The sequence below is a fragment of the Bos grunniens genome, chromosome 5, assembly GCF_055505025.1.
Source record: "Bos grunniens cultivar Pamir isolate PY7600 chromosome 5, Bosgru_T2T1.0, whole genome shotgun sequence".
NCBI lineage: Eukaryota > Metazoa > Chordata > Mammalia > Artiodactyla > Bovidae > Bos > Bos grunniens.
Genome location: NC_141169.1, coordinates 71,888,149 through 71,907,101, shown reverse-complemented (window position 1 = coordinate 71,907,101; position 18,953 = coordinate 71,888,149). Strand labels below are relative to the sequence as shown.

Here is an 18,953-nt window from a genome sequence, read left to right as displayed (position 1 = left end):
GTTGTGTCCCAGGAAACCAGGTTTTGGTAAAAGCCTCATTTAACCAAAACACCCACTGCTAGTGGGGAGCAAGTAGCCTCCCTGTATCTGTTGATTTACTAATGACCAATCAGAAAATCTTTTGAGTATCAAGAATTATCACAAATATTTCAAACATGTATTAGGCCAGACTGTAAACACAAGGAAGAACCTGTGCTCTGAAGTGAGGTTTACCCTTCTAGGCATATACACCCAAAGAACCGAAAGCAGAGACTGTAATGGATATTTGCACACCCCTGTTCACAGCAGCATTATTCACAGTAGCCAAGAGGTGGAAGCAACCCAAGTGTACACGGATGAATGCATGATATACGGTATATACATACAATGGAATATATTCAGCCTTAAAAAGAAACTAAATTCTGACACATGCTACATCATGGATGAACCTTAAAGACATTGTGCTAAATGAAAGAAGCCAGCCACAAAATAAGCCAAACAAATACTGTATGATTCCACTTAATATGAGGTACCCAGAGCAGTAGAACTCATAGAGACAGAGGGTAGGATGATGGCTGCCAGGGGCCATGGAGGAGGGGGGAATGGGGAGCTTGTATTTAATGGGTATAGAGTTTCAGTTTAGGAAGATGAAAAGTACTGGAGATGGATATTGATGATGGTTGTACAACAATGTGAATGTACTTAATGCCGCTGAGTTAGACACTTAGAAATGGTAAGTTTCATGGTAAACGGTAAGTTTCACATTGCATATATTTTACCACAGTGGAAAAAAAATCTCAGTCACAGTCGTGTGACCTTAAGCAAGTTACTTCACCTCTCTGAGCCTCTGCTTCCTTATTACAACATGGATTAATGAAAGGATTGTGGTGAGCATTAAAAAAGGTAATGCAACAAGGCTCTAAGCACAGGGGCTGTACATGAAAAGGGCTTAGAGAATGTTGACTTAAGACAAAATAGTATCTCAACCACGACTTGTTTTTTTTTTTAACAACAAGCAGAATAACTGTTATTCACATCAGTGGTTCCTCTACAGACTGTGGATGTGGGAGGCATATGTGCTGAGCTCCAGTTCTATCAAAGAGGCATGCTTTGTTTTAAATGAACTCCTAATTCATCTCATTGTTTCTTTCTAGCAGATGCTAATCCCCCTGTCCTGAGCACATGAACCAAAATGAAGTGGCACCTGGCCACATGATTTTAATCTCCACTTGTGAAATAAATTGGATGAAATTGGTGGTTCACTGATTTTACTCCAAAAACTGGAGTGAGGATTGGTCTTAGGGCTGAAATCACAACTGTCGCCCTAGGAGCCTGCTTAAAATATAGATTCCTGGATTCCCCAGCAGAGATCTGGGATGAAAGGCCAAATAGAGATTCCAAATGTCTCCCCAGGTGTTGGGTCCACCTGAGTAGGAGGACTCCTTGGACTTCTTTAGCATTGACAACCTGTTCTCAACCTTGGCACATCTGAGAGTCACCCAGGAAGTTATGAAAAAAAATATCTCTTTTTCCCAGGTTCCACCCCCAGATACTGATGAATTGGTCTGTGAGAGGTCCCAGACATGGGGATTTTAAGTGAGTGCCCAGCTGATTCTTCGATGCAGCTAGTGTTGGGAACCTCAGTTCCAGAATAATGGTTCTCCCCCACGAACAACCCCAGAATCACCTGGAGGGCTTGCGAAGCTGCACACGACCAGGCCTCACCCCCCAGTTTCTGACTCAGTAGGTCTGAGTGGGGCCTCTAATGTGCATTTCCGACAAGCTCCCGGATGATGCTGGTGCTGCCGGATTGAAGACCGCTTGGAGAACCACTGTTCCAGAACTTTGCTGCTTAAGTGTGTGGCCTGTGGACTAGACCAGGTGCAGAGGCTTCACCTGAGAGCTTATAAGAAATGCAGAACCAGGGCCCAGCCTGGGCCTGCTGAAGCAGAGCCTACAATGTGATTCATGCACACGCTGGAATTTGAGGATGTCTATGCTTTTAAAACTTCTGGCTTTCTGCTCCATTGTATTCTGGAGGGGCGTAAGAAGGGAAAGACATCTCTCTTAGAGCAGGAAGCAGACCTTAGGAAGAACGAGGTCAGCTCGGCCTGAATGCACAGACCCAGCATCCACCCTCTGCCCAGACTCAGAGCATCTGCAGAGAAAGCCTCTCCCACAAAAGTGCATGGGGCATGCTTGGACAACGAGAATGGGATTGATTACCTTGGCATGGTTGTAAATATCCACACAGTTGTCGGTATTGATGCTTTTTGCACAGATAATCTCACAGTGTCGCTGCAAAGCCTCCAGCTGGAAAAATTTAGCGGCAGACAGGAGCTAAAAAGCATAAAAAGAGCCTGTTAGAGGTTGGGAGGTGGAAGGAAAGCAAAGACTGTGGTGAGAAAACCCTTCATCTCCTACAGTGGAACCCAAGGTGCAGGCACTGAGAATAAAGGGTTGATACATCACTTTAAGGCACAAAGGTTACACAGGCGGCCTAGGACCCGGCAACAGAACTCGACTGTGGGGGCAGATGGCAGAGGGGAGGCGTGGGGTCGAAGTGAATCAGATTTGCATCTATTGCAGCAGGAAGTCAATCAAAGATGCTTAAAATTGTTACGTCCAGAAATAAGGGTCAACGTTTTTATTTGTGTGTGTGCTCAGTTGAGTCAGACTCTTTGTGACCCCACGGACTGTAGCCCACCAGGCTCCTCTGTCCATGGAATTTTCTAGGCAAGAATACTGGAGCCAGTTACCATTTCCTCTTCTAGGGGATCCTCCTGACCCAGGGATCCAATCTGTGTTTCTTGTACCTCCTGCATTGGCAGGCAGATTCTTCACCACTGAGCCACCTGGGAAGCCTGAATGCTCTTAGTTAGCAGGATGGATATCGAGGTGACTCACTTCCTCTGTTCATTCAGGTCTCAACACAGATATCACCTCAGGTCTCCTCGCTCCATCACTGTCTGTCTCCCTTAACCTGTCTTAGTCTTCTTCGCAGCCCTTCTCACACCAGACATGATGTCATGCCCATCACCTTCCCCAGAGACCGGGAGGGCAGGGATCTCTGCCCCTCTGCATCACAGTCATATCCCAGCCCTGAGCACGGTACCTGGCCTCGGAAGATGCTGAACAGAGGAAGGGGAAGAAAAGGACTGAAGCAAGAATTCAAAGGGATTGCCTTTGGGGAAAAGACTGAGGGATGGAAGGGAGATGGCTGGATGAGGGGCTTTTTAAGTATTACAAAGTTCTTCTGTATTATTTACATGATTGAAATGTATGTTCATTATTCTAATTTGAAAATAGCTTTTTAAAAGGTTTATAAAAGAGTCTGAGTCCTCAGAGTGCAGTCTAAGTTCTGAGGCTATGATTTGTCAGAGGAGTGGTCCAGAGGGACAAGAGAGGAACTTTGGGGGGTGGAGGAGTGACCACGGAAGTTTCACAGAATAAGAACAAAGGGATAAAGGGCTCCACAGTGAACACACAGCCCCTGTGGTAAGCATCTTACAAACAGAAACTCTTAAGATCTTCAAAACCCAGTGGGGTAGATATCGTCGACCCCATTCTGTAAGTATGAAAGCTGAGGATGAGAGAGGTTAAATTACTGGTCCAAGATCACAGAAGGGGCAGAGCCTGGATTTGAAGCCAGTCTGGCCCAGAGTCCATGTGTGAACCACCATGAGGGGTCACTTCTTGAACGACTCCTCATGTTTTAACATCTCTCATCAGGCCCCCTGGACTTCTGGCACCTGAATGGGGTCCTGGCTCTTTCTCTCAGGACTAGCAGAGTCATTTTGGCTTCTGGTTTAAAGCTACCCTGGTGGCTCAGCTGGTAAAGAATCCGCCTGCAATGCAGGAGACCTGGGTTCAATCCCTGGGTTGGGAAGATCCCTTGGAGAAGGGAATGGCTACCCACTCCAGTATTCTGGCCTGGAAAATTCCATGGACTATATAGTTCATGGGGTTGCAAAGAGTTGGACATGAGCGACTTTCACTCACTTAAAGCTACCACCTTTGACACAAGAGTCCCACTCCTAGGAAGGAGCAGGGGAAATCTTGGCTTTGGACAGATGGGAGCAGAAACAAGGCCCGAGGAGCAAGGAGGGGGAGAACACAGAGTTACAAGAGGTGGACAGGAGATGGGGAGAGCCAGGGAGCTGCTGAGTGAAGCCGGGAGAGCTTGCAATTGCCTCTTAGCTTCTGCCTCAATGGACACGCTGAGATTTGAGGAAAGCTTTCAGATGAAATGTTTTTCCTACAAATGACAAGGGAGAAATCGTCAAGGATAGTTTCTGATGATGCTATTTGAGCCCCAGCTGTGCCTGGAACTAGAGGTAGCCTCAGACTCTTCAGTAAATTTCCTTTCCTCCACACCCAGGGCCAGATAAAATTAGGCTTCACTCAGCTGCTGTTGAAAGAGATCGGACTAGCACATCCAGCACCCCAGCCTTCCAGGGATGGGCTCTAGGGAGAAGTCCTTGAGAGATCTAAGGGAGGCAGGCAGGACCCCCAAGCCTGCATCCAAATGAAAACCAGACACAGGCTGCCCCCAGACACCACCCATGTAAGCCACCCACTCAGGACCACGGCAGGCTGCTCACCTCCATTATCTCGTTGTTTTTAATGAGAAGCGACTCTGGGCCACCGTAGTAGAGATACTGCATAACCAGCTGGAAAACAGAACATGGTGAGCAAAGAGCACATGGCACACAGACACGGTCATCTTACAGCCACCCAGTCGAAGCCTCAGAGTGGCTCTGAGTCCCTGCGTGGCATCCCTTCACAGGGGTGGCCATTCCCCCTGGATTGCTGCCTTTCAGGAAGAAGTTCCATTCACAAGTTTTATAGGCCGGATATGTTTTCTTACACCATGCTGTAAATCTGTTGCCCTGTGGTTCACCCTCAGGGCCAAATTAAACAATTCTAAGCTCTGCTCCCCAGGACAGTTTTCCCCCATCTATGGGTGACAATCATGGGTTGTCTTTTCACCCCCACCCTCACTGAGCTGCCCAGAACTGCAGCACACGTGGCATGACTTAAAGACCCTGAACCAGCCGTAGTTCTCCTGGGACATGACCCGGTTTGACCGGAAACCTCTGGTTTCAGCTTCAGAGGGTGACTCTGGGCCACCACAAGACCACCTTCTCCTTATTATAGCTGGATAAGGGCCAAGATGAAGTCATTAAGGGTCCAGGGTCTCAGTGTTTTATTGATGGTGTGAACTGTCCAAGCCAGGCTTCATACACATGACTGGATGGTGTGTAAAGTCCCAGAGCTTTGGAAAGTGGTGTCTCTTGGGCAGAATGAAGCCCAAGGCTGCGATAGTATTGGCCGTCACCACCTCCCATGAAGCTAGTGTTAAAACTTTAGGTGGTGTGTACCCTTCCCACTGGCCACAGTCTCCACATTCTCTAGTGTTTTTTGCCTGCCTAGGTGACACACTGACTTCAGCTGCCTGACCCGAAGCCGCTGTGCTGGAAAAGCCTGCAGACTGTTTACATCCCATCCCTGGGCCTCTGGACAATGAGGTGACTGGACTGGGTTGCCCTCTGTGGTCCCTTTCGGCTCTGACGGTCAGTGACCAATTCAGAACAGTGGTTAAGAACAAGGTCCTGGAGTTGAACTGCTTCGGTTTCTGACTTGGCTCTGCCACTTAAGAGCTGTGAGAGGTGAATTAAGTTAGGCCCTCTATGCCTCAGTTTCATCATCTGTAAAGTGGGGATAATATTACCCACCTCATGGGGTTGTGATGAAAATTAAATGAGTTAATACATGTAACAGGCCTAATAGGGACCTGGCAGATACATGGCAAGAACTCAGTAAATGTTAGCTTTTTAATTTTCTCTGAGGGTGAAAAATCTTTTTCTAGTATGAATGACCTTCCATTTTCTTTCTCAGGTCATTCAACATCGTTTGTGACTGATCTCAATCTACATTTTGCAAGTGGGTTTAAAGTAATCACTTCTAATGTAACTCAATGACAAAAAACAAATAACCCAACCAAAAACTGGGCAGACGACCTAAATCAACATTTCTTCAAAGAAAACATACGCATGGTCAATAGGCATATGAAAAGATGCTCAGCATGGCCAATTATTAGATAAATGCAAATCAAAACTATAACAAAGTTGTACCTCACACAGGCCAGAATGGCCATGATTAAAAAATCTACAAATAATAAATGCTGGAAAGGGTGTGGAGGAAAGGGAATGCCACCACACTGCTGGTGGAAATGTAAATGGGTGCAGCCACTGAGGAAAAGAGCATGGAGGCTCCTTAAAAAAACCTAAAAATAGTCTTGCTACGTGATCCAGCAATCCCAAATCCTGGGCATGTATCCAGACAAAACTGCAATTTGAAATGATACATGCACCCCAATGCTCACAGCAGCACTATTTACAATGGCTAAGACATGAAAACAACCTAAATGTCCACTGACAGATGAATGGATACAGAAGATGTGTGTGTGTACCTATATCTATCTATGAATACATATATATATATACACACAATGGAATATTAGTCATAAAAAAAGACTGAAATGATGCCATTTGCAGCAACATGGATAGACCTAGAGATCATCATTCTAAGTGAAGTAAATCAGAATGAAAAAGACCATATGATATCACCGATATGTGGAATCTAAAAATGTTTTGATTTAAAGTACAGAGTTCGGACTTTTCTGGTGGTACAGTGGTTAAAAACCCGCCTGCCAATGCAGGGGACCAGGTTTGATCCCTGGTCCAGGAAGATTCCACATGTCCTGGAGCAACTAAGCCTGTGAGCCACAACTATGAGCCCACGTGATGCAGCTACTGAAGTCCACATGCCTAGAGCCTGTGCCCTGCAACGAGAGGAGCCCCTGCAACGAGAAGCCGGTGCACCACACTAGAAAGTGGCCCCTGCTCATCTCAGCTAGAGAAAGCCTGTGCACAGCAGTGAAGACCCAGTGCAACAAAAATCAAAGCACCCAGTTCAGTGGTTTTTAGTGTATTCAAAATGTACAACCACCACCACAAGCTAATTTTACTTTATTTTGGCCACATCACTTGGCATGCAGAATCTTAGTTCCCATGCCAGGGATCCAACCTGTGCCCCCTGCAGTGGCAGTGTGATCTTAACCACTGGACTGCCAGGGAAGTCCCACCACAATCTAACTTTAGAACATTTTCAACTCCCCCCTGGAGAAACCTCGTGCCCATTAGCAGTCTCACCCATTTCCTCCTTGGGTCAGTCATGACATCTACTATGATTTGCCTGTTCTGGACATTTCATATACATGAAATTGTACAACATGTGCTCTTTTGCATCTAGTTTTGTTCACTTGGTGTGGTATTTTCAAGGTCACACATATCACACTCCTTCACTTCTTCTTTACTGCTCAACAACATCCCATTGTATGGATGTCCTACAGTTTGTATATCCATTCATCAATTGATGGACATGTGGGTTGTTTCTGTTTTTTCACTGTTGCTGAAATGAATGCTGTTGCTTTGGATTGATTTACTTTTTCAGATCTCACCTGCCACTCCTCCCTCCTCTCCTTCTAATCTCAACTGTTGTTGTTCAGTCACTAAGCTGTGTCCGACTTTTTGCAAGCCCATGGAGTGAAGCACTCCAGGCTTCCCTGACCTTCACTATCTTCCACAGTTTTCTTAAACTCATGTCCATTGATGCCATCCAACCATCTCATCCTCTGTTGCCCTCTTCTTCTCCTGCCCTCTATCTTTCCCAGCATCAGGGTCTTTTCCAATGAGTCGGCTCTTTGCATCAGGTGGCCAAAGGATTGGAGCTTCAGCTTGAGTAGCAGTCCTTCCAGTGAGTATTCAGGGTTGATTTCCTTTAGGATTGACTGCTTTGGTTTCCCGCTCCCAACCACTTGCCTTTATCAGAACCTACTACCGTCTTTTTCACTCTGCTTTTGCCCACGCTCTTCCCTCTGCTTGGATGCCCTTCCCTTCTTCTCCACCTGTTGATCTCTGGCCCCTCTTTCAGGATCTGGCTCAGTAGTCACCTCTGCGAAGCTTCCGCAGATCTGCTTAGATCTCTTAGCTGCCTCCCACCCCGTGCTGGGCGGCACACTGCCCACGACTGCAGCGTTATTTCCCACTGGGGTCTGAGGGTACAGAGTGGGTCTTACCCACCTCTGCATCCCTAGTGCCTGCCAGCGGCAAGGACACTTCAACCAGAAACACAATTCCTCCCCTTCCTCTTTTGTATCTGAGTCTCCCACTGGCCAGCTGCCTGTGGCAGAGTGGGGCTTTAGTGTTGATGATTGAGGCTTTGTGAAATGATAACATAACACTGTTTACTCTTCCCCTGGACCCAGACAGGTCATAAACATCTAATCTTTGGCAAATGTTGAGACACTGGCTTTATTAAAATCCATTTATTCCCCAAGGACCTCTCTTTTATAAAGGCCAAATCAATAATAGTGATGGTAAGAGCCATAATAATAACTGTCCTGAAAACAGGGTCTCTCCAGTTACAAAGCACTTCTCCAGCATGCTATCTCATTTCCTCAAGGTTGCGTTGTTGACTGGAAATGTTGCTTTCAGGAGCAGGCATGGAGCCCCATTAACCATGGGGCTAATGGAATTAAATTGGGCTGTGCTGTGGCACCTTCAGACTCAGCCAGCACGAGCCTTTTCTGCAAGGGAGTGAAACGGACCCTGATTAGGCCAAAGGGTCTGTTTATGGAGTTGTTTTTCTTGGCAGCTGCCAACCTGCATGAAGCAGGATGTAAATCGCATCCACAGCCTGGTGGAGGCCCTGCTCCCGGGTGCAGCCTCAGTTGCAAGGGGCTCTTGCCCGCGTGTGATGTTAAACAGTCTTGCAGGGAGGAAACTCAAAGCCATCTCATTTACTAAAATTCTTCTGTTCAGCATGGAAGGGAAGTGAGCTGGCCCCTGGGAGCCTCCTTCTGGGTCAGATTCAGCCTGACTTGGCCTATTTTGAGCCACGAATGAGGCTTTTCTTCTTTTATGGGGAAGGGGCAGGCACGTGGAGAATTCCCCAGGGTCTGCTCAATCTTCTCTGCCAATTATAGTAACTCAAGGCTAACGTGGCTGGGAAGCTTTCCCTAGCCAAAAGTAAATACAGGCGTTCGATTCCTCTGGGGCTGTGCCTTCCTGTGTAGGTCTCTCATTCAACTAGCCCCCACAGCAAACATTTATTGAGTGCCTACCACAAGTCAGGTTCTGATGACAAGAACCCCTCCAATTAGTCCTAGGCTTGATGGCATAAGTGCCCTTCCATGAGCACTTGGAAAGCTGGGGAGGGGGGTGCACGGTTTTCAGCATTGGGCTCATGCTCCAAACACTAATGGGCCTTTCCTTGGGGCTGGGTGATTTTTAGGGAGGACCCAAGGCCCCATAGCAGGGAGACAGTTAAGAGATCAGGTCTGGAAGTCAGCCAGGCCTGGGTCTGAAGTTCAGCTTGGCCACTTCCTCTACCTGTTTGTCCAGGGGGGAGAAGAGCCACCTGGAGAGGGAGCTGGGAGGCCTGAACTGAATTAGATGACACGGGGCATGGTTCTCAGAGTGGGTCCCTGGACCAGCAGCATCAGCATCACCTATGTTCTCATAAGAAATATGAATTTTCGGGCCCCATCCCAGGCCTATAGAATCAGGAACTCTGGGGGTGGGGCCCAGGAATCTGCATTTTAGCAAGTTTTGTGGCTTAACGGCAACTCTATTCACCCCCACTGCTTCCCCTGGAGATTCTGATGCTTCCTAAAATTCGAGAAACACTGTAACTTAGAGCACTGGTTCTCCACCTTGGCTGCACATGACTCTGGATGATGGCATAGGGTGGAGACTTAAAAATGCTGATGCCTGAGCTGCAGCCCAGATCCTGAATGACAGCCTGGACACTGGGAATCGTCAAAGCTCCTCAAATGATTCCACTGCACAGCTGAGCCTGAGCACTGCTGCTTTTGAGCCCTGCACATAGCTGCTGCACAAGAAACAGAGCTTCTATTATTATTGTTTCTCTTTGTGTTCGAACTGTGGTGCTGGAGAAGGAGAGTCCCTTGGACTGCAACGAAATCAAACCAGTCAATCCTAAAGGAAATCAATCCTTAATCTTTATCAGAAGGATTGATTCTGAAGCTGAAGCTCCAATACTTTGGCCACCTAATGCGAAGAGCCAACTCACTAGAAAAGACCCTGATGCTGGGAAAGATTGAGAGCAGGAGGAGAAGGGAGCAACAGAGAATGAGATAGTTGGAGGGCATCACCGACTCAATGAACATGAGCTTTAGCAAACTCTGGGAGATAGTGAAGGACAGGGAAGCCTGGCGTGCTGCAGTCTATGCGGTCACAGAGTTGGACACGACTTAGCGACTGAATAGCAACAACAAAGACCAGACTGGGTTCAAATAATGGCTCTGTCATTGACTGGCACCAAGGTCTCTGGACCTGTTTCCCTACCTCTAAAAGTGGCAAGATTTATCCAGATAACTACATGCAAGCAAAGGCCAGTGCCTCATTCATAGTTGGAGTTAAAAATGGGGAAAATGAGGTTCAGGGAAGAGAATGTCTTGCCCATGCTTATTCTATAAGGATTCTTTAGTTTGAAGTTTCAACATAACCAAAGGAATGCATCTCTAATGGTGGAAATATAGGCACCTGAACGGGATTTAGGGCTTACTGTGAGGGCATGGTGGATTCCTGGTAGCACTCTGAATTACAGGATCTGGGGGACCAAGGTTAGTAAATGGAGGGAAGAACCATCATCTGGCCACTGGCATTTGGCATCTACTATGTTGAACTGTGGTGTTGGAGAAGACTCTTGAGAGTCCCTTGGACTGCAAGGAGATCCAACCATTCCATTCTGAAGGAGATCAGCCCTGGGATTTCTGTGGAAGGAATGATGCTAAGGCTGAAACTCCAGTACTTTGGCCACCTCATGAGAAGAGTTGACTCATTGGAAAAGACTCTGATGCTGGGAGGGATTGGGGGCAGGAGGAGAAGGGGACGACAGAGGATGAGATGGCTGGATGGCATCACTGACTCGATGGACGTGAGTCTCAGTGAACTCCGGGAGTTGGTGATGGACAGGGAGGCCAGGCGGGCTGCAATTCATGGGGTCACAAAGAGTCGGACACGACTGAGTGACTGATCTGATCTGATCTGATGTGGTTCCAATGTATCTTTTCAGTGTCCAGTCTACCTTAAGACACAGCCGAATGGACTATAATCACTTTCCCTCTAACACACACCAGGACTTCCCACTTTTGTGCCTTTGTTTGTGCTCTTTCTCCCTCTGGAATACCCTTTCCCTCCTATTCACCAGATAAGGAAACTGAGGCTCAGAAAAGCTGGGTAGTTTTTTCAAGGTCACATGAAGGATAATGATTTTAAACAGGGGGATGCTGCTGTTTAAACCCAGAGGTGTAGCATTTAGATCCTGAAATGCAGCTCTGTCCTTCACAGCCCAGACCAGGACCTCTGCCCCGAGACCCTGGCCAGCCCTGACACCTGCTTATCTCTGTGTGGTCTCCTCAACCCTCCTGGAATGTGAGTCTCCCGAGGGCCAGGCTGTGTCTTCCCCACTTCTTCCCAGGGCTTTCCTTCTGGAACTGAACTGGAGGAATCAGGTAGTGATCAGAATGCTATAAACTCCATCCCCAGGTCACCCACATTGGCCTACTAGCCCTGGCTATAGGAGGACAGCAGGGAGGAGCCACAGTCTCCCCTGCAGGCTCCTTGATGATGTAAGCAGCCCACCAGCCTTCACATCCCTGATGAGATGCAGAACTCCAGAAATAGGGCTGTGAGACTAGCTAGGGGTGTGAATTTCTATTAGCTGTGAGATGTCACTGAGGGGCTGGATTTATGAATCAGGCACGAAATCCAGGAGCATATGGCTTCACAGGTGTATTCTACCGAACAAAGAAGAACATACACCGGCCCTTCTCAAACTCTTCCAAAAGACTGAAGAGGAAGGACCACTCCCAAAGATCTTCTATGAAGCCACCATCAACCTGATACCAAAACCAGACAAAGACACCACCATACACACAAAACAATCGCCAATGAATCAGACATGAAGGATGGAGGAAAAGGAAGAATGTTGCTGTGCTCCCTTCAAAGGTGCCCGATAAACCAAACAGTATCGCCGTCAATCAAACAGAGATATGGCCATGTCATCTGGCCTCTGACAAGCCTTCCTTCCTATTTACATTAGGTTCAGGCCTATTAACCAGAACCTATTAATATTAACTATTAACCTATTGATATCAACTATTAATTAGCCTATTAATGTTAACATGACACTGGATTCCCTAAAGTCTACTGGTTCCTGATCACACTGGGCTCAATCTTCTTTGGGGACTTCATACCTCCTGTTCCCTGCCTGCAGTGTTCTAACTGGCCCCATCCCCGTTTTAAATTTATGTATTTGGCTGCACTGGGTCTTAGTTGCAGCATGTGGGATCTTCAATCTTCATTTCAGCATGCAGGATCTTTAGTTGTGGCATGTGAGATTTTTTTAGTCACGGCGTGTAAACTCTTTGTTGCATTATGTGGGATCTAGTTCCCTAACCAGGGATTGAACCCAGGCCCTCTGCATTGGAAACTCAGAGTCTTAACCACTAGACCACCAATGAAGTCTGTCTAACTCCCTTTCTTAAGCCCCAAGCCTCCCCACAGTTCACCAGGTTCTCTTCAGCTGCAATATTCCAGCTGGCACCCCATCAGGGGCCTTCCCCAGTCTCCCTGCTCTGAGTTGTCACAGCACATTGGTTCTCTGACGCTCACTCCAACTTTATATTGTAACTGACTAATTACTCAGAGTTATCCATTCTGGATTGTGAGGCCCCCGGAGGAGAATGTCCTTTATCCTTGTGTCTCCAGGCCCCAGCACAGTGTTGGGCACAGAGCAGGTGCTCAATTAACGCTGTGGGCTTGCATGGATGGTAAGAGGGACGGGCAGTGTGAAGACAAGGGCCAGAAGTGCAGGAGCTGAAGACAGTGCAGTGGCTGATCCACAGGTGGAGGCTCGGAGGGACCCACTGGCGCCCCGCACCCACAGGCAGACTCCCGGGTCACAGCAGGGGCTCACCTGGAAGATGGGGTACTTCACGTAGCCGATCTCTATGCAGGTGCTGTCGTTCGTTGGTTTGCTGGAGAGGAGGGCTTTGAACCTGAGCAAGAACATAAAAAGGGAGATAAGAAGACTCACAGAGACATCCACAGCTTGCAAGACTCCGCTCTCTGACGACAGAAACATGTAATATATCCCCCCAACTCGGAAATACGACGACATATCCATAGATTGTCTAATATAATGTCCACTGATATGATATCATAATCAAATTTGAAGTTAAAACGCTAAAGTTAAAAACAGTTCGATGCACGATACTGGATGCTTGGGGCTGGTGCACTGGGATGACCCAGAGGGATGGTATGGGGAGGGAGGAGGGAGCAGGGTTCAGGATGGGGAACACATGTATACCTGTGGCGGATTCATTTTGATATATGGCAAAACCAATACAATATTGTGAAGTTAAAAAATAAAATAAAATTAAAAACAAAAACAAAACAGCATCTGCTGCTACTGCTGCTGCTGCTACGTCGCTTTAGTCGTGTCCGACTCTGTGCGACCCCATAGACGGCAGCCCACCAGGCTTCCCGTCCCTGGGATTCTCCAGGCAAGAACACCGGAGTGGGTCTAGAACTGTTAAATTACTTCTCAAGCAGGTGATTTGAAAAGAACAAATGCCTTTTAAAATGCTGTCCAGGGGGAGGGTATGGGGAGGGAGGAGGGAGGAGGGTTCAGGATGGGGAACACAGGTATACCTGTGGCGGATTCATTTCGATATTTGGCAAAACTAATACAATATTGTAAAGTTTAAAAATAAAATAAAATTAAAAAAATAAAATAAAAAAACAAAACAAAACAAAAATGCTGTCCAGGGAATTGCAGCTAGTGGTCCAGTGGTTAGGACTCAGAGCTTCCACTGCAGGGGACCCAGGTTTGATCCCCAGCTGGGTAACCAGGATTCCTCCCGTGAGGCCAAAAGAATAAATGAAGTAAGAAACAGAAAACCCCTTCCACCCTGCAGGCCCTCACAAAGGCTGCCTCCTTCCTGGAGTCCTTCCTGCCTCAAATTTCAAGTTCCTCAGGTGCCCATGGAGCTCTCCAACTCACTCCTTCCTCCTCCCACACAACCTTTGTTCCAAGAGGGGAGGGACTGCTGCTGACTCTAGCCTCTGCTGCATCCTCAGAGCCTGAGCCAGGCTGGCCCTGATGCATGGTGGGTATTTAACGTCATAGGCATCAACATCTGTTGATTACCCATCTCCCTAAATGAATACCTTCTGTTGAGAGTTTTAGATGCATTTTCCTGCCACTGGCTAAACTAGGTTCCTCGTGGGTAGAGACCCAGTCAGTGGATCACATTGATACTCCGTTTATTTACTTATTTGGCTGCATCGGGTCTTAGTTGCAGCATGTGGGATTTTCACTGCATCATGCGGGATCTTTCAAAATGGCACATAAACTCTCTCATAGTGGCGCTTATGCCCAGTGGCTGCAGTGTGGGCTCGTTGCCCCATAGCATGTAAGATCTTAGTGCCCTGACTAGGGATTGAACCCTCGTCCCCTGCAGTGCAGGGGATTCTAGCAACTGAACCACCAGGCAAGTCTCCCATACTCAATACATTTAGAAATAAGCTAAGACATGTCTCTTTTTATAAATTAAACTTTAAATTTGAAATACTTTCAGATTTATAGAAGAGTTGCAAACATAGCACAGAAAGTTCCAGTGTGCCCTTCACCAGTTTGCCCCAATGTTATCATTCGACATAGTCATGGTGCCTTGTTAAAACTAAGAAGTTATCATTGGTACAAGCTATAGTTCATGGGGTCGCAAAGAGTCGGACACAACTGAGCAAATGAACACACACACACAGAGTATTGATATAGCTCTTCCATGATGTCACAACAGAACCATGCAAAGGATAGTGTATTTTTCTTCCCTGTCCTTCACTATCTCCTGGAGTTTGCAGGGATGATGTTTTATTGTTGTCAACTCCAGGGTTCAGGAAAAGTAAGATTCAGGACCTGTGTATTTTGAGCGCCTCATGCCAAAGTTCCCTGATATTTGGAGAGCAGGCATTGCAAGGCTGCAGTGTGAGTTTTCAGGTTGCGTGAGGACACCTGGCTGAGGAAGCTACAATCCAATCCATTCTCCACTCATGAAGCTCTGCGCTCAGTATGTGCTCCATCTGCCCAGAGGAACAGTATCTTGTCTAAGCCACACAAAGACTGCTGATTATGCTAGAGACTGCCTGTATTCTTCTTCCAAATTGTGGTTAAAAAACACATAACATAAAATTTACTGTCTTAACCAGTTTTGAGTGTTTACTAATATTTACATGGAGTATATTCACATCATTGTGTGATCGATCTCCAAGACTTACCCTGTCCTCAAAAAACAACTCCTACTCCCCCTCCCCTAGCCCCAGTTCCCAGCCTACTGTTTACTGTCTCTATGAACTTGACCTTCCCTGGTAGCTCAGCTGGTAAAGAATCCGCCTGCAATGCAGAAGACCTATGTTCGATCCTTGGATTGGGAAGATCCCTTGGAGAAGGGAACAGCTACCCACTCCAGTATTCTGGCTTGGAGAAAAGAGTTGGACATAACTGAGCCGCTTTCACGTTCATGAACTTGATTATTGATGGTTCATATAAAAGGAATCATATAGTATAATGTCTTTTTATGACAGGCATATTTCACTTCATATAATGTCCCCATTCATATTGTGACATGTGTCGGAACTGGCTTCATTTTTAAGGCTGAATAATGTATGTATATGTGTGTGTGTGCTGTTGCTTCAGTCGTGTTTGACTCTTTGCAATCCCACGGACTGTAGCCCGCCAGGCTCCTCTGTCCATGGGATTCTCCACGCAAGGATACTGGAGTTGGTTGCCATGACCTCCTCCAGGGGATCTTCCCGACCCAGGGATTGAACCTGCATCTCTTATGTCTCTTGCATTGGCAGGCAGGTTCTTTACTACTAGCGCTACCTGGGAAGCCCAGGGTATGTATATACTACATTTTAAAATCTAGTCCTCCATGGATGGACTCCTGGGTGCTTCTTCCTTTTGTCTTTGTGAATCATGCTGCCTGAACAAGGTATACAAATGCCCTATAGTCTTGGAACCTTGATTTTGAGAAGAAAATCTGCCCGTTCAGTGATGACACCACCCAAACTGAATTTTAGAGAATAGTAATAACCACCCTTATAATTCAGTGCTTTCAAAACTGATGATACATACCTTGGAGATGCTGTAAATAACAGCACTTTGTGAGCATAAAATGGTCTTCCTTCTACCAGAAAGGTGACATCTGACATTTCTTTGTTGTTCAGGAAATGAGGATCTGGAACAGGAAAGGGAGAGAGGGTAGCTTTAGAGGAGAGAAGGATTATGTTTGGATTCCTCTTTGGGAAAAGCGCCCGTAAGAGCTGACAGGGAGGCCATGGTGATAAAATACTCGCTGGAGAGACCGTGACCAAACAGGAAACAGGATCAGTTACAGGAACGTGCAATTAACTGGAATTCAATATTTCACAGGGACTCTTCACAGCTTACTTGTGATTAAAAGTAGCATTTCCCCTTAGAAGATTCACCCCCAGCCACAGTTCAGATGACTGTCAGCTGCAGAGGGTGACCATCTACCCACCTGGCCTCTAAGGAGGCCACCCACCCCACCTCACTCCTCCTTCTCCAGCTCAGCTCCCTCCTTTCCTGATGGAAGTGGTTCCTGCCTGCTTGCTGCTATGTTTCAGGTGATTCGAAATCCAAGCCTTCTCTCAGGATCAGAGGCAAATGAGCCAGGCTCCTGCCCGCATCTCCAAGAAAAAAGAAGCTGTGTAACTAGTTGTACAGCGAGTACTCTAGTACTCACTGAGCATTCACGATGTGCCAGGCACCATGCAAGCTGGCACCTGCAGCCCTGGGAGAGAGGGACCACTGTCAGGCGAATGACAGGGACATGATGCCAGGAGTCACAGTGACTTGGTCAAGCGAGTGGCTGGTGGAGAAGCCAGGATGTGAACGTGGACATTCTGACTCCAGGGCCTGCATTGCTAAGCACTGGAATCCTCCGATTTGCCTGGCATCTTAGCCATTTCTCCTGGGGCTACAAAAGGCGCCAGTCCGTCCTTAGCTCAGCACTTTGGTCTCTCTGGGAAAATCCACCAACTGGCCCATGCGTCTCTACCCCTACCAGACTCCACCATGCTCCGTTTCTAAGTCAGACCCCTGGTCTGGCCCCTTTCACAGACCCTGCTGTAACTTAGAACCAGAATTTGCCTTTTTGGCTGATTCTCCTCCTGGTTGATTCACCCTAGGTGGTGGTCCTGGGTATCCTCCACTCATATATCTCTGTCAGGACCTATAGCCTCTTGACCTCTTCCCAATAAAAAAGATTTAATCTAAAACATATTTAAAAAGGCACAAAAATGTCAAATCATCTGTAATTATACTCTTAAAAATTTTTTTATTAAAAAATGCAACAAAACCCAAACTTCTAAAACTTTTCAGGTAAAGGGAAGAGATTGGAGGAGGAAATGGCAACCCAATCCAGTATACTTGCCCAGGAAGTCCCATGAACAGAGGAGCCTGACAGAGGGTCCACGGGGTCAGAAAAGAGTTGGACATGGCTTAGCAACTAAACAACAACAAAGAGAAGAAAGGCCACAGAGGAAGGCCAGAGAGCTGACTAACACTCGCCTCTCCACTTGCTTTAAAGACTGTTAGCAGGTCGGAGTGACATTCTCCCTCTTCTCAGCAACCCACCTCCCCTGCTCGGACTCTCACTCCCACTGTCCACCTTCAACTAGCTCCCACTTCCACTTCCCAAACTGCTGACATCTCCTACCTTTAGCTCTTTTTACCATTCTCCCCCAGAATTCACTGGGAGGGCAGAGGACAACACACTATAAAAAAAATCAGGCATGGGCTCTCCAGTTAGCCACAGTCCCCACCACTCCCTATTGTAACACAGCAAACCCATTTCATTCATTTACATGACCTTCCTGGCCTTTTGGAGATGCCACTTCGGGACTTTTGTCACTACTCACTCTTCTCTTTCCTTATAAGCAGGTCCCTAAGGAACAACTATTTGGCCACCTTTAGTTATCTGAGCTTGGAATGTTATACTGAAGATGCAAAACACTATATGCTTTGTGTTCCACTTATTAATTATTATATTATGTCCTTTTGCTTTCATCTGTGAGCTTTGAACTTCTCAGGCCTGCCTTCTTTCTCTTGGTGCTAATAACCTTTGGAATTCCAATGCTTGGCCTGAAAACCAGGCCCTTTTAATTGCTAGTGAAAGAAATCTCAGCAAATTCAGGAGGAAAAAAAAATGTTCTCTCCTCTCCTATAGCTACAGGAGAGCAGATTTTATGCTGTGTCACTGAAACAGCCCTTGCAAATGTTTGCTCTAACAGGGGTGTCTTGTAAAGCACCAGATGTCAGAAATTATTGCTATGCCCTAGCAGTGTAACCCTCACTCTCTGAAGTCTGTAAATTTGATGGATCTTTATGATTTGTTGCCCTGGTAATATTTTAATTAACACCTGCTTTCTACAAGGTAGAACTACTTGCAGTTTTAGTACATTTTGGATTGCCTACATGCTTAAAACATTCAGAAAACTACGATCATGGCATCCGGTCCCATCACTTTATGGGAAATAGATGGGGAAACAATGGAAACAGTGTCAGATTTTATTTTTTTGGGCTCCAAAATCATTGCAGGTGGTGACTGACTGAAGCCATGAAACTAAAAGATGCTTGTTCCTTGGAAGAAAAGCTATGACCAACCTAGACAGCATATTAAAAAGCAGAGACAATACTTTGCTGACCAGGGTCCATCTAGTCAAAGCTATGTTTTTTCCAGTAGTCATGTATGGATGTGAGAGTTGGACTACAAAGAAAGCTGAGCACCGAAG

At 46.7% G+C, this 18,953-nt stretch overlaps 1 protein-coding gene across 3 annotated transcripts in view; it reads right to left on the bottom strand.

Annotated features, from left to right (window-relative positions):
* ABTB3 (ankyrin repeat and BTB domain containing 3) overlaps positions 1 to 18,953 on the bottom strand; it is a 331,737-nt gene that overhangs the window by 6,450 nt on the left and 306,334 nt on the right. For all 3 annotated transcript variants that reach the window (XM_086401167.1, XM_086401168.1, XM_086401169.1), the window contains 4 exons: positions 16,273 to 16,375; positions 13,051 to 13,132; positions 4,584 to 4,652; positions 2,206 to 2,319 (listed from right to left, as the gene is read on the bottom strand). In XM_086401167.1, coding sequence (XP_086257293.1) covers positions 2,206 to 2,319; positions 4,584 to 4,652; positions 13,051 to 13,132; positions 16,273 to 16,375 — 368 coding nt within the window. The remainder of the gene's footprint in view (positions 1 to 2,205; positions 2,320 to 4,583; positions 4,653 to 13,050; positions 13,133 to 16,272; positions 16,376 to 18,953) is intronic.